The sequence below is a fragment of the Nuphar pumila genome, chromosome 8, assembly GCF_984573655.1.
Source record: "Nuphar pumila chromosome 8, dmNupPumi1.hap1.1, whole genome shotgun sequence".
NCBI lineage: Eukaryota > Viridiplantae > Streptophyta > Magnoliopsida > Nymphaeales > Nymphaeaceae > Nuphar > Nuphar pumila.
The window spans coordinates 125,603,054-125,618,869 of record NC_143256.1 but is presented as its reverse complement, the minus strand read 5'-3'; the positions used below and the strand labels follow the sequence as shown (position 1 = coordinate 125,618,869).

Sequence of the window (15,816 nt, the reverse complement as noted above, 5' to 3'; positions counted from 1 at the left end):
GAGAGAGTTTGTCTCGAGGTGAGAAACTCTCTTCTTAAGTTCCTTCGTTGCATTTCGCTGTCGATTTAGGGTTTTTTCCTCGTTCGTCGGCCAAAGAGATGTATGTGTAATTCTTCTTGAATTGTTTCAGTGATCAACGCGGTCCAGGTTGGTTTTTTTCTTTTGGGATTCCTGCTGGACTTTTGGAATTGAGAATCTTTGGTGCTTCAATATTTGTTCTTAGTTCAGTAAAATTTAGGGAACTAGAATCTTGGGTTTTTAAAACTTTTTTTCCCTCTTCTTTATAATGATATTCACAAAGAAAATGTACTAGATTATGAAAGTTTCTTGATCTCAATAGATGAGTATTCATAAAAATTTCGATCATGAAGTGTTTATGATTAGGATCATTTGATGCATTCGGTTGGTTGATTCGTTTATCCATCTCTTTTGGGGTAGGAAGATTCTTTTCAATAAGTGGATTATTCTTATGGTGCATTTTTTTTTTATATATTTACACGGAGAAACCACCCCCATGGTCAGAGACCTAGTAGCGCTGGCTCTGCCTGCTGTACCTAAGGTCGCTGTCCTGGCAGCCTAAAATTCAGTGGCTTACCCGTTGCCCACAGGGAGTCGCTACACTTCGGCTTGCGCAAGGGGTGACACCCATGGGATTTAAACCTAGGCTGCCTGCCTAGAGGCCTAGGCCCCATCTCACTTCGCCAAACTCCTTTGGGGCTCTTAGGGTGCATTGGTTGGAAATGAGTTTTAATATATGCCTTTTGGCCGGTTACTGGAGTATGTCATTTGTGGTCTTTTTTGGTGGTATTGGTAGTAGTAACTCATGTGTCTTTTGTTTTCTTTAAGTTGCATGAAAACATGAAGAGAGCCGCGATTTGGAATGATGTGGAGGAGCTATCCTCTGATTCAAATGATGCTGGTCAGATGGGGAGCTCAAAAAAGATCCGTAAAGAGGCTAGTAGTGCATCATCTAAGGATATTTCATCCGAAAGTACGTAGATTTTCTATGCTCTTGCTTTTCATGTTCCTGTTTAGTTGGAAAATGGGGAACAGTGGCATGACCATAATGTAAGGACAAAAAAATTCTGACCGTCTGACGATACATTCGAAGATTTCTTGATTTGATATGCATGTGCACACTGGATTATAAATGTCATCTTAATTAATAGTTTTCTGCAGGCAGATTTTATCTTGAATAGAACTTACAATCTCTCTGTTCTTGATCATGTCCATATTTGTGAGACTTGATGATAGTGTTTGGGATTGTTTTGTTCCACATGGACTTATGAAGTTCATTTATTTTTATTCTTTCTTTCTTCTTATTTTCTTTTCCCTGTTCATGGTGAGGCAACCATCAATTACAGAATGTGTCACATCATCTTCTCACGTACACAGAGACACATGGTTTATAAAGTTATTCAGTCATATTTGCCTAATACCACCATAGAACGGTTGCCTTCAAATCCACAAACAAGGGGCATCATGGGTCTGATGGGTCTAATGGTCTGGTATACCAAAGTGGGTCTAAGAGCCTGGTATACCAAATTGCTGCTAAACAATATCCAATCAAACTGACCTGAAACTGAATTAATCCTAAATATGTTGCCTACTTGCTTGCTGGCTGGTTCAAAGAATGTCTTGATCTTTCGAAAGGCCCAACCTTAGTTGGAGAAACTGCTTTCTGAACCAATCTGTTGGCCAGGTAGAGAACAAAAAGCATCAAACACTCTGTTGCTGGCCATTACCAACACAATGTTGCATGCTGGAAACTGTTATAAGTTAGTTGAACCCATGTCCTCTGTTGCTAAGTCTATATACTTCTCTGATCCCAGAAATATTCTAGCTCATTCCCATTTGAGGTAAGGCACAATTATCTTGTTGTGGTCGTGATACTTAAAAGAGATTCATATGAAGGGGCTGCTGTTTCTGCTTTGTCTGCTGGCTGATCATGTATACTAAGTTGGTTGTTTTGGATTTTATTTGGATACTTGAACATTTTCATTACTTCCTTGCATCACCAATGCAACTTAGACTATGTGCTCGATATTCATGTTATTGTCATCCTTCATAATTCTTGGAAAATGTTTTGGTGCTTGAGTTTGCTACTTCGTTCTTCCTGGGCACCTGTTTAACCATCATGCCAATAAGTCTTTGAAACAACTGCATGTAGGATTTAAAATTATCAGAACTTGAACTGGCTGTGAGGAATCTCATAGCATTACCAAGAATGTCCTTGTAGCATTCTGTTCAAAAGGTGCTTTAGACTTTGTTGTGCAGTAGCCTGAAATCTGGAAATGAACTGATTATTCTTGAGATTGGATCCATTAGTTGTGACAGTTTATGCCACCAGACAATATATGGTTATCTCAAAATCCTACCACACGGCATAAATCCAGATCTATCCTTGAACTGTAAATTGTGATCCACTTCTAATGCTATATATTTAGTGCAAGTGCTGTACATTCTTATCGTAATAAGAAGCAACGTTAGGACAACAAATCTATCTTGATTCTGTGGCTCCAACCGGAATGGGTCAGACCCTCAAAAAAGCAAATAAATCTGCTTTGAATGGAAGATAAAGTCACAAAGTTATATACATATTTGTAGTCAAAAGTATGTGTTATGTAGGTATGCCAGTTCTCATTGGCCAAACTCGTGGTAATTTTCTTAAGTGATCCCTATTGAAAGTGTGTAGCTGTTGTGATCCTGGTGGAACTTCATCAAGGTTCCTTGTTATGAAGCTAATCAGTTAATAGGTGGAATCTCCTATAGGCACCTTCAAGGCTCCTGCTGGTGTCTCCACAAGGATTTCTTGTTAGTATGTTCTTTTGTGCAAGCAGATACTGCGTTTATAGGCTTGGCCATTGGTCCTCATTACGGCTGCACAACGAGCTGAGCTAGCTTGAGTTCAGCTCGGGCTCGACTCGTTTAAACCTGGTTCCGACTCGTCCGATTAAGTAAACGAGCCGAGTTTGATCAAGCATACAAGTTTGATTAAGCTCGATTAGCCCATTTAAGCTTGGCTAATAAAGTCATATAGTGGCTAGTTCTAGGATATGTAGTTATGTACATATTTTGTTGACTAATAAATACAAAAAGTGCATTTGCTCAAGCAGGTAGGGCGTTGGTCGATTGCGCATGAGCTTTGGGGTTAAAATCACACCCTCTATGCCATTCATTCTGATTAACTTTTTGAATAAATCAATTTGGTTCGCATCGAGCTGAACCATGCTCAAGCTCGAACCTGAGCCAAGTTTGTACATATAGAATTCAAGCTCGTCTCGTGTGCACCCCCTAGTCCTCATTAACCTCATAGGCTGATAGGCTTTTTTTTTCTGACCTCATCAAGATCCTCTTTCTTCTCTAAAGAGCCTGGTAAAATATGTGCTCAAACATGTGGTCTTGCCGTGATGGTGCAGGTGTGCTAATCAGAAGAGCAGAAATATATCAGGAATACATGAAGGGCATCCCTCTGCCTACTAACCGCCAGGCTGTTATCCCATTCACCACATGGCAGGGTTTAGCAAAATCCATCAAGCGGTTATATGGACAACCCTTGCACTATCTCACCAATGTCCTAGTGAAGCAGTGGGACCAAGCAAGGATGAGCACCGATGATTATCATCAGCCATTGGATTCTGTCATCCATCCTTGCAAAGCTGGGGCCACCATTTGGGCGGTTGAGGAAGTCCACAGGCTTACATCTTCTCATGAGTATCTTGCAGAACTGTGGGCAGCAGACCCCATGCATTCTGCTTTTCTTGATCCAGTGTTTCCCGTTTCCCAGAAAACATAAAATGCTATAAACAAGCTTTACTTGTTCCGACATTTGTTCCATACTTTGGCATGTAAATCAAACTGTTTAGTGGTACTTTTGCAGATCTTGATCTTTAAATTGGTCTTGCTTTTGGATCAAGTCCATGGTGGTTATTCCAGGAAAGAAGAAGGCTGGTGGTATAGATTATGAAGCCCTAAGCAAGCATGGCTACAAGGGTGGGTTTTCAGTTTTGGATGTTCCTGCTCCAATTACAGCTGCAAACTAGGAACAAGACTGGTCTTGGTTCGATGGCAGGAAAAGCTTGGGCAGCAATGATACTGAAGAGACATATGAAGAGTGTGAACGGACAAGAGCTGCAGTAGCTGATGCAACAAAGTTGTTGAATGTGCTGACGGAAAAGGTGAAGAAAAATTTATCTTTCTCTCAGAAAGAGAAGAGGAAGAGAGAACTTGGTCAGGCCAGCAGGGGGAAGAGCTACGTCGAAGCAGAGAAGAGGCTGCTGAGGGACCAGGGTGTCTACTCTGGCTTTGATTCTTGAGAAGAAATGAAGGATTCAGGCCTCATCCTCGTGTGAGCTCATTTTATGTATACACAAGCTCAAATATAGAATTCTCCTTTTGAATCATCCATCTTCTGTTTGTGCTTTTTTCATGTTCCAGCTTTGTTGCCTTTAATAGCTTTCATGGTCATCTCACATCGTATCTTCCTTGGATTAACACAAACATTGTCTAAAAAGATGAGTCTAGGTGCCATTCAACTCCTTTCTCTTTTCATATTAAAAAGCAAAAAAGGAAAAGCCAAACACATGCATTCACAAGCAGTCTGGTGTGTGTTTGCCTCTAATGTAGCCTAACAGAAAAGATAAAAACACGGATCTAATTCATCAGGCAGGCAATCTTAACATGCCAAACTATATAATTCTCTGATACTTCATTTTTGTTGGTAATGAACAGCAGAAAGCAACACAAGATCACCTAGTTTGAGCTCTTATCAAATAAGTGCTAGCAAGCAACCAGTCTATCAGTGATGTTTCCAGGCTTTTATTGGTGGGAGAGGATAATGACGAAAATCACTTGTTCAGAGCCCTACAAATGGCTCTAATTGTATTAGGAGTTGTCCTACAACACCCCCCTATAAGGGAAGCTCCTGCTTCGCGCCATTTACACACATAAGGCACAAAATCTTCGTCCGAGACCCCAGTAGATTCCTGAAAAAGGAAAAACTGGTTAAGCATGTCAAACACATTAACACATTAGACTAGCATAGAGAAAACGAGTCCGGTCCCAAAATTCATCACATAAATTGTGAAGCAAGCTTTAGAAGTGAAGCAGCTTTTCACAAAAGCAATCTTCCAAGGATAAGTATAAGCTTTTTGTGACCATGGTTTGACATAAACAATTGATGATAAACTATCTCCAGGGTACTAATTAGATGCATTATTCATCAAATATAGCTTTAGATTTACTAAACTGCCTCTAGAAAGGTCATGATTTTCACATTTTCCAGCACATGAAAACATGCTTACAATAATACGTTACAAATCACAAACTCAATTCCAACAGCAGCAACCCCGCATGTTGAACAGAATAAGAAATAGATATCCAGAAAACTTACCACCCATTTCCTTTTGACCTCATCAAATGTCTCCCCACTGTTAGGATAGATAAGAACCGGCTTGGTTGTCACCTGTAAAAATCATGTGTAATAATCATATACCACATAAAAAAAGAACAATCCCCGCACAGCAGGTGAACAGCTGCAAGCCACCACAGCCTCTTAGTAGTGCAAACATATTGCAAAATTCTTTCCACCAAGTTACTGGATGCTGTCATCCATCCACTGGACCATCCCACTTGCCTAGACATGCTACTTCACCTATCCCACTCGCATACTCGACTGGGACAGTCACCTTATGCATTCATCCATACCATTCGTCTAACATGTCTGCACCCTTGACTAGACATGGGACAACTAGGGGTGCCAACGGGCCTGGTTTACCTGGACATGACCTGAACCAAACCCTATGGGGTCCGGCTATAGTGATAAATAATAAGACTTGATTAAGACCCGAGTCCGGACTCGAAGATTTGATTAATACATGAACCAGGTATAGGTTGTGAAATTTTATACCAGACCCAGACCCAACCCGAGTTCCGATTAAGACCCACAATTTTTAATGTAAAAATGATAAAAAAAATATGGTTTTACCGGGTCTGGTTCATGTAGTTCTTATCGGGTCTGGGTATGTTTTTTTTTATAGTGGAACCGATTAGACCCAGCTCCGGACCTGATACCATACCCAAAAACCTGGTACAAGTCTTGTACCACCTGGGTCCGAACCAAACCTGACCCGTTGACACCCCTGGGGACAACTCACCTACGAATGATACTCTACCTTGCTCGACTTGCACTGTGCATCCTACATCTCAGAAAGATAGAGTAGGAGCAAAAAATATGAAAGAACAAATGTCTTCATGAGAAAATTGGCTTCAAGCACTCTGCTCCGAAACCGTCTTCAGATTAGCATGCTCCAAGGTTCACATGAAACCGATTCTAAAAGTATTTCCCCATTGTGTGGGGCGTTCCCCAAAACCACACTTCCTAACCTAACAACAGAGACTATTTTCCACCTAGAAATATGATGCTCATGTGTAATAAAGAGTATGAACATGATTCTGAAGTAACTTCCATTTGTCAATGCCTTGGAATTTACATTTCAAGGATCAAACAGGTTCTCAATGATTTGGTAGGCCCTGGCAATGTAGAAAAGTGGCATTGCTTCTTAGATGATTATAATCCGAGATACGACTGGGTGAACACAAGAATACTACCACTTGCTTTCCTGGCTGAAGTTAGGGCTGTCAATGGGTTTGGTTTGGTTTGGTTCGGATCCAAGTGGAACCAGATCTAGACCTGGTTTGAGATGATGGTATTAGGTCCAGACCCAGGTCCAATCAGACCAACTATAAGAGAAACCATACCTGTATCCTATAAGGATTACATGAACCAAACCGCGGACCATACCCGGTAAAATAATATTGTTTACCTTTTTTACATTGAAAAATTACGGATCTTAGTCGGAACTTGGGTTGGGCCAGGGTCTGTTATGAAATTTCACAAACCATACCTGCCTTCATATATTAATTGGACCATTTGGGTCTGACCCGGATCCTAATTGGACCTTCTTATTTACCACCAAACCCTGAGGATTTGGTACGGTCAGGTCAGGGTCAAACCCGACCATTGACACCCCTAGCTGAAGTGATGGAAAGAAATGCTTTTGCAAGGAACCATAGCTGCTAACTTTGAGTAATGAAGAGCAATACCTTCTGGACTGAGATAATCAAATCATGAATGAATCTAGGAGACGTGCAATTGATTCCAATAGCAACCACTTTATTGCATGAGTCCGCAATGGAAACGCATTCCACCAGAGAATCTCCACTCACTACATTTATGCCATCTTTAGAATTGAAAGAAAACCAAGCTGGCACTCTTATATCACCTTCTTCAAGAAGTTCAACGTATGCCTGCATGAATGTGATGCTCCAAACATGGAATTGCTTTACGGTTAAAGGAGAGAAAAGAGAGTTCATGTAAGAGATAATCCAAAAACTCAGAAGAAATGCATCAGTCTTATCCAGAGGTACCAGAATCTTCTTAGGTAGGTGGGAAGCTCGCTTTCCAAAAATTCGCTTCGGAAACGCGATACTCCTTGCTTCCGAAACTTCATGGGAAGCTCGATTCCCCACGCTTCTTCTATGCTTCTCATATACATGATCTATGCATACTATATATTTTTTTTGCATTTTTTTTCATCTTTTTCATGTATTTTTTCTCACGCTTTCACTCACTTTCCATGTACTTTCTTTAAATTGATAACCATCATTGTTAGATTTTAACAAAAAAATTAACTCTTTTACGAAAAAATCATGAAATATAAGAATGATCAATTTCATTTTAGTTTTTATTTGTTCTTGTTTGATTCCATATTGCTTCATTTTTTATTCATATTTTGCATTTAAATTGAAACTTCACTTCCGGTTTCGTATAAATTTTAAAATGCCTCGCTTCTCGCTTCGGCTTCCCGTATCTTTTCCCACTTCCGCTTCCTAGTTTGGCAACCTTGGTTCTGTCCTAGAAAGTGTGATCCAGCTTGTTCCTCCTTAGTACAACTTGTTCCTGGTTAGTACAAGTTATGTTTGTGTTTCTTATACACTCCAAACTCGCATCCCTGACAACCTCGGGCTGTAAGAGTGAAAAAGCCAGGGGGAGATAAAAAAAAAAAGGACACATGACTCTCCTGGCATGCACGAGGATCGATGTCATAATAAAAAAGTTGTATAGCTGAAATGGGTCTTTTTTAGGTGATACTTCTTACAGAATGAAATGGCAACACTAATCAAAAGCACAAGCCATCTTTCAATATGCCATCTCCAAAAGAGCAGGAAAGGAAAATGGCAGCAAGTTAAGCAGACCACGAATTTATGAGTTAGAAGAAAGAGAAATACCTGAGCTTCCAGTTTGTTGGGGATAGTTTCAAATGCAAGGAGATCAGCACCAGAATTTGCTAGAACTTGAACCCTTCTCCTGTGAAAGTCCTTTAAAGCCTCTAATGTAATAGCATTCCCATATTGTCCACTACAGAGCAGAGAGACTCGTTCAGAACTGAACATGAATAAAACCCAAACAACAGTAAAATCAATATCAGGTTGACCCACCAATACTCAGAACCATCAGCTAGGTAAGCTCCATAGCTTCCTATGGATGCCGCAACTAAAATATAACGCGGTTTTGAAATTTGCTGGTTTTCAATTGCATCATGTGCTCCTGAGTTGCATCTCTGAAGAAAATGATTGCGTGCCTCACATGCAATTTGGATGCTCTTCTGAAGCAAAGCTTCAGATTCTTCCTTTGACAAACCCTTGGACTCAAAACCTTGAATAGTAGCCTACTAACGTAAGCCATTAACACATTATAATATAAACTACTTAAAGGCCCTCAGTAATTGCCTTTTATATACAAACAAAAATAGGTAAATTGGGGACGATAAGTACTTGATAAGATGCTGCCATTAACACTTCTGCTCCGGCTTCAAGATAATCTAGATGAACCTGCACGAGTAACAAAATGGAAAGTCACACAGTATCTTTTCTTTCTCTGGTGATTTGCTATCTTGAATCATCAGCTTAGAAAGGAATACTAACTAGAAATTAATCTAATTAACATTTTCAGTGGGAAAGCTGATACAAACAGTGGCCATGCACGACTCATTAAGCGATGTTATCGTCAAACATACGTCTTATAAGAAAAATCAGAATACAGAATATACGAAGTTATCTAATATCTTTAAAATGGTAAAAGTTAGAAATACACAAAGTTGCACTAGAAATTTCATGAGACTAATAGAAAGCAAACAAGATACTAAAAACCAAAATTCTACCAAAACGCATGCTTTAACAATCCCCACAAATTATGAGTAGAAACACCAAGATTCTTATCCCAAACAACTAATAAAAAACCTCCAACCAACCGAAAATTTGGAAATGAACAGCAGGAACATCACATCAATGCTGATAAGAATGATCATCTTGTAACTTTACTGCACCATACAGGTGCCTGACCATATTATTTCTCTAGGAGGAAATCTTTCACGATTGCCAAAATAAATTACTACGAAAAACCCCCAAAACTTTCTCTTTCATGAAGACACAGATCCCACTATCATCCATCTTCCAAATGCAAAACGAAACAACCAGCTGAAAATAGCTAACAAACATAAGGAAAAAAATTAAAAAAAGGGTACCAACTAACTTTTTCCATGCATTTAACGGAAACCGATTAAAAAAGAACATCAAATTCTTGGCATGCCAACAATGATCAAATTAAGCACCAGAAAAAGAATCTCAGTTCTATGAGAGAGAGAGAGAGAGAGAGAGAGAGAGAGAGATTGACCTGACGAATGAGATGGGGAGAGCTAATTAGGCACTTGGCACTCGAGAGAGGATCCCTGATATCAGCTCCGCGCCGTTCTAGCTCTGTAACGAGCCCCCCATCAATAACGGCACAACCACCAACTTGCCGAAGAAAATCCTCTATGATTAACGAGAATTCACCATCTTTAGGACCCATTTTAGATTAGATCCTCCCCTGCAAAACTCAAATATTATTTACGAGTAGGAAAACTTCGAAGTTCCTGCACAGGGATAGACTGTGATGAACACAGAGTGCTTCTGAGCCTTCATGTAACTGATGCATGAAGCAAGCTCTTCCTTTTGAAGAGGTGTCATATCAAGCGTTACAAGTTTAGCCTAATGTTCTAAATGATTACATCAAGACTGCCGTTATGGTTTTGAAAATCATTGGTTTCCTTCAATGATAAGACGCGGTATTGTGAACTTTCACAAATGTCGGCGATAATTATGACAATGTCATATTTATATCGTGATATTAACGCGGTGAAACTATTTTCCTGTACTACATTATTCGTATTTATTGTCATGCATGCCGATAGTCTGGAGAAATTGTGCCGAGAACCTTGCGCTCGCTACAGTTGTGATCCAGGTTTGAATCAACTTGAGCTCTCCCAACATCTGTGCTGACAGTACTTGGCCATGAATGGGTAACTCATGTTAAATCCTACCTTATCATAATCCTAAATATTATAAAAGCATAAGAGTACGGAGCAAGGTTGTTAAATGGGATGAGGCCAAGTCGACAGGTTGAGCCTGTTATGAAGCTAGGCGTAAGCCTCGAGGCGTTGAAGCTAAGCTTCATGATCAAAATAATAAAATATATAATATTAATAAAATAATAAAAATTTTAAATAAAAACTACTAATAAATGACAGTATAAAATAAATTGTGTCCTCACAGGATCAATTAAGTTTCAAATCCTCGTAGTGAAACTTTGAGAAACCGGAGTTTGAACCTAGAGCTTCCCTCTACATTAATCTAAACCAGAGCTTTAACGTCATTTTTACCCAAAATCGCAAAAATTAAGAAGAAAAACTATAGAATCAAATCGGCCATCATGCCGAAAAACTCATCGGAATCTTCTAAGAACGAAGAAATAAAGAAAGGAGATGAGCAAACAAGGGAGGAAGGGTGGTGGTGCTACCTGAGGCCATGCCAACCTGGAGCTTTATCCTTCCAGATTAATTGATAACCCTCCTTGGAAATACAATACAGGATTAAGCATATAGGTAAGTCTGGATTTCAAGCAACCAACTGATGTTTAATGGCAAAGACATTAAGACAAACCCCATGCAGATGCATAACCCAAAACCAACCGATGCATAAAATTTCCAAGAAATTATTTTTTCATCTTGCTCATTATTGACTTCTTTTTTTTCCTTTTTAATCAGTTGAGCTGTGAATTGGACAGAGGAAATTGGACAAGCTCCAGCTCAATGAAGCCCGTAGATGAGATCGGATGGCTACAACAAGCAACACACGAGAAGCATGACCCATCATTTTCCCAGCCGTCCAACCAAGGAAGTGCAAAGCAAGGAGCAGAACTCCATGGATGCGTTGAAGGCCCAGAATCCAAGTTGCAGGAGAAGAGTCAAAAAAGCGTTAGCAAGCACAGAAATGAGAGAAAAAAGGCTGACAGGAACTGGCCCTACAGGCGATAAATTTGCTTTCGGGTGCTGATAACCCTTGTCGGCTGCTAGCTTCTTGTGTATTGGCTTCATAAATTAAGTAAACAACATGATAAAACTGAGAACGCCTCACTGCAACGCCTCAGTACCTTGATTGTGTGCTTCGCCTCCGAGGCATACGCTTCAGATACTGAGGCGTACGCCTCTCACAACACTGGTACGGAGTCCAAATTTGATGCGCTATGACCTTTTTTAGAATGTAACTGAAAATTTGTACGGACACTTGTATAAAGAGTAAAAAAAAAGATTGTCACATGGCTCATTGTAAACTTTCGGAAAACTATTTACTTGTAACTTTTCTCTCTCTCTATATATATATATAGAGAGAAATGGGACCGTGCTAAATGGGATTTTCTGCTCTTTGGGTATTTTTTTTTGTAGTTCCAACCCTATAAATGTGTTGGGCATGGATGATTTTAGGGGTGGCAATCGGGTCGGGTTGGCAGGTCGGGTCGGCGGGTCAACATACCTCAATATGAACCTGACTCGTTTATTAAACGGGTCGGCTGTGGCAAACATGAACCCGACCCATTTATTAAACGGGTAACTCGACACGACATGGTTAACCCGTTTAATAAACGGTTCGGGTCGGGTAAACGGGTTGGCGGGTTAGCGGGCGAGTTAGCAGGCCGGGTTCGTGTTAGCAGGCGGGTTGGCGGGCGGGTCGGGGTCGGGTAAACGGGTTGGTGGGTCAGGCAAGTAAACGGGTTGACCCGCCCGCCTAACCCATTTGTTAAATGGGTCAGCTGGGTTGGCATACCCCTAACATGAACTCAACTTGTTTAATAAATGGGTTAGGCGGGTCGACCCGTTTACGACACGAACCCGTTTAAACCAAACCCGAACCCGCCTAAGAAGCGGGTTGGCGGGTCGTGTCAGATTTTTCCACCCCTAGTTTATTTACAAGGAATCCACACTTAGATCATATGTTTTTGATGAAAAGAATGATATTTGGAGCCTTGAAAATTTACAAAGATTTTGGATCGTTGATTTTTTTAACGTTATAAAAACTCACCCATGTGTTAGAATCGAACATTTTAAAGAGCTGATCCCTATATAATCAAGTACATAAATCACATATGTACGGTGAGAATTTAAAAAATAAAACAAAAAATAACTTGAAAAACTCATTTAGCACATACCCATTACTCTGTCTCTCTCTCTCATCACAAGAATATGAGAACGGGAAATATGAGAACTAATGTGTGAACCACTATTTTTATGAATTTTTTGTTCTTTTCTCTTGAATTTAACCATACTGATGTGCAAGCTTGGTTTTATAAGCACCCGCTCTTGAATTATCCGATTTTGATGCATAAACCAGATTTTTTTTAAGGCTTTAAAATCAATGCATGGCTCATAATCTTCATAAATATTTAATTATTCAAAAATCATATTTTTCATCAAAAATATGCATTCCTAGCAAATTCACCATGCCAAGTATATCCACATGGTTGGATTTGCAAAAAAAGTATTGGAAATGCCCATATTTCTAGTTCTTATATTCTAATTTTCATATTTGAGTGACTCATATATATAACCATAAAGTGCATAAACTTTAATTACGCATGGGATTGGCCAACCCCTTGCTTAACCCTTATTTGACCATGTCTCTCCCTTGAACTCAAAGTAGACAATCTCCCACTTTGATAATCCCCCTACATTTTTTGTATGTGGTCAGATGCTGGTGGTATGTGAATCCTCTTCAATATGCATCACATTGTGGTTTTCTCATTATTCTCTCTATGTTTAGTAGTGGCATACGAAAATTATTTTATATTATTAATATGTTTATGGTTTCTATTAATTTTATTTTTAATTTTCAATATGTATTTGATGTCAACTTCTTGTATCATTTGAGTTATCTTATATGGCCTAACCATATGTGCCAATTGTCTAGTTGTATGTACTTGATCCAAAGTTGCATCAAGGTTGTTTGACAGGTCATCTAGGTTAGAACAAAGCATGTACATTAATTGTTTTGTGAACATTATTATTAGCTTAGAATGAGACATGATGTCAATAGGTTTGTCCGTAACTGTTGGGTTTCAAGCACCTAAGAGTATGTTTGATGGATTGTCCATAATTGGACAAAATGAACAAAAAGAACGAAACAGAACATTTGTTTTGTTCGTTCTATAAAACTGTTCCAAGTCCAACATTTGTTTGGACCGTGCGCAAATGCTATGTTCCAAATATCCATTGTTTGACGATAATGTGTGGAAAACTTGGACAGACGGCAGATCTCGCCTTCCCCACCATGCTGAAAGCAGATCTCGCCTCTGACATTTTGGCAACATCGAAAACCCTAGCGGGGAACCCATTTTTCGAAGGATAAATAATCGCCGAAAAGAGCCACGGTCGATCTTCGAGACGTACCTTTGCTTGCCGGAAAGAGCCACGGCAGCAGGGGCATGCCTCTGCATGCCGGGAAGCAAACAACAGCGGGGGCGACTTCCCCTGTCGAAGCCATGAACAGGCGGTAGAGAGAGAGAGAGCAGGAGGGCACGGCAAAGGGGTCGTCGGCCTCCTGTCGGCCCTTCAACAACAAAGGGAAAACGAAGAAGGAGGGGGAAAAAGAAGACAAGGGGAGAAAGAGAAGAGGGAGGCACGGTAGGGAGGGCATCGACCTCTTGCCAGTCTTTCAGCGAACACAAAGAGAGAGGGGGAGGCACGGCAGGGGTCGGCGGCCTTCTGTCGGCCTTCCGACAAACAAAAGAAGGGAAAATACCTGGAAGAGGGGCACCGTCGTCGATGTCGGATTCCTCTGTGGATTCGCAGGCAACAGAAAGGGAAGTGGGTACCTGCGAGGTCTTCGGTGGCAGAGATCGAAATAAGAAGGAGGCGGCAACATCGGGGCTTGCTAGAAACCACAATGAGAGAGAGAGACGTCGGGAGGAGGCGCAGGCGAGATGGTTTGGCATGCTCATCGAGAAATTTTTGTTCCATTGGTTCATGTTATTTTTGTAATAGGGAGAGGGTGGAACGAAAATAACATAGAAATAAGAACGTGGCGGACAACGTTCCACGCGTCCACCTCGTTCTTATAAGTATGTTATTTTTATTCCACCCTTCCCCCTGTTACAAAAAATACATGAACAAAAGCAGGAACAAAAATTTCCCGACGGGCACATTGAACCATCTCGCACGCCCGACACTCTCTCGAAGCTCTTCTCTCTGTCAAAACCCACTCTCTGAACCTCCATTCCCCCTTTTCGACCTCGTTCCCCTCCGGCGACCATCACTCTACCCCGTTCCCCTCTGGCGACCATCACTCGACCTCGTTCCCTCTTCGGTGACCATTCTCTCTCAAACCCACTCTCTCAACCCCCTTTCCCTCTTTCCAGCCCCATTTCCCTTTGGCGACCATCATCTCCCTCTCCTCCCTCAACCTCACTATCTCCTCCCTCTTCCGCACCCTGAACGCCTTCCTGGACATCTGGAGCTTAATCGCTCGCTTCAACTGCAGCTTCAATGGGAAGAGCGAGATGAGAAACATCGAAATGTCTTGCAGAAAACCCAAAAATGGCTTCGCGGGGTCGGGTGCCTGCATCGGCAGGGTGTACGCGTTCACGCAGAGTGACTCAAATCCCATTTGATCTCACGACTCCCAGAACCTCAGATCCCTCTCCTCCACCAGAAGCACCGCCCTCAAAACCCTAGAACCATCTAGGACGATAAGCACAGCCTCCGACCGGGGCTGGAAGGAGAAGTTGGGGAGCTTCACAACGTGCTTGAGCTTCCCCTGCGACTTCAGGTCCAGAGACCACGACTTCACCTCCTGCAACGACATCGATAGCAACTCCGATCTCTTCGCCCATTTCTTCTCGGAGACCTTCGCAAGGGCATCACCTCTAGCCAATGGGAACAAAACCACCGTCAGTGTCATCGACAGTTGCAGAAGATGGTGACATTTTCTCTTTCGTCACTGTCGTCTGATTCCACCGAGCAACACCTGATCTTAGGGTTTCTGGATCGAATGTGTAGCGAAGGATGCGATTGGTGAAGCTCGACGATCCAGAGATTCGGGTTTCCGATTAGGTGTTTCAAAAATAAAGAATTGAGAGCACAAATATTCATGATAAACTGAAGCAACAAGACTCAAGAAATTCAAGGAAAATTACAAATTCTGTTATCAAACAACGGACATTTAGAACATATCATTTGAGTACGGTTCAAACAAATGTTGGACTTGGAACAGTCGTTACGGAACGAACAGAACCAATGTTATGTTCCATTTTTTTTGTTCATTTCGTCCAACCCTAGACAAGCCATCAAACATACCCTACGGGTCACAAGCAAAATACATGTCTTTGTACTCCTCTTTCTATTCATGACCGCCCTTTGGAGCATATCTCTATGGTTTTTGTGTTAG

General features: G+C 41.0%; 2 protein-coding genes across 2 annotated transcripts; one reads left to right on the top strand and one right to left on the bottom strand.

The window, feature by feature from the left end:
• On the top strand, nt 1–4,424 carry LOC149830639 (protein RDM1-like). The gene is made up of 3 exons (XM_090015889.1): nt 1–18; nt 847–991; nt 3,420–4,424. Exons 2-3 carry the CDS (start codon nt 859–861, stop codon nt 3,794–3,796), a joined length of 510 nt encoding a protein of 169 aa, XP_089872015.1. The 5' UTR covers nt 1–18; nt 847–858; the 3' UTR covers nt 3,797–4,424.
• Nucleotides 4,425–4,847: 423 nt separating this feature from the next.
• Nucleotides 4,848–9,910, bottom strand: LOC149830638 (homocysteine S-methyltransferase 2-like). The gene is made up of 7 exons (XM_090015504.1): nt 9,734–9,910; nt 8,836–8,892; nt 8,500–8,729; nt 8,290–8,419; nt 7,105–7,308; nt 5,393–5,464; nt 4,848–4,985 (listed from the first exon to the last, which is right to left on the bottom strand). The coding sequence occupies exons 1-7, from the start codon at nt 9,908–9,910 to the stop codon at nt 4,848–4,850; spliced, it is 1,008 nt and encodes a 335-aa protein (XP_089871630.1).
• Between the last annotated feature and the right edge of the window lie 5,906 nt (nt 9,911–15,816).

Bases quoted from the DNA above. Each gene is read 5' to 3' on its own strand.
- LOC149830639 (XM_090015889.1), top strand. From the start codon at position 859: ATGAAGAGAGCCGCGATTTGGAATGATGTGGAGGAGCTATCCTCTGAT. The intron at 992-3,419 runs GTACGTAGATTT...GTGATGGTGCAG, and splicing joins TAAGGATATTTCATCCGAAA to GTGTGCTAATCAGAAGAGCA.
- LOC149830638 (XM_090015504.1), bottom strand. From the start codon at position 9,910: ATGGGTCCTAAAGATGGTGAATTCTCGTTAATCATAGAGGATTTTCTT. The intron at 8,420-8,499 runs GTGGGTCAACCT...TCTGCTCTGTAG, and splicing joins GCTGATGGTTCTGAGTATTG to TGGACAATATGGGAATGCTA. The intron at 7,309-8,289 runs GTATTTCTCTTT...ACATTCATGCAG, and splicing joins CCAACAAACTGGAAGCTCAG to GCATACGTTGAACTTCTTGA.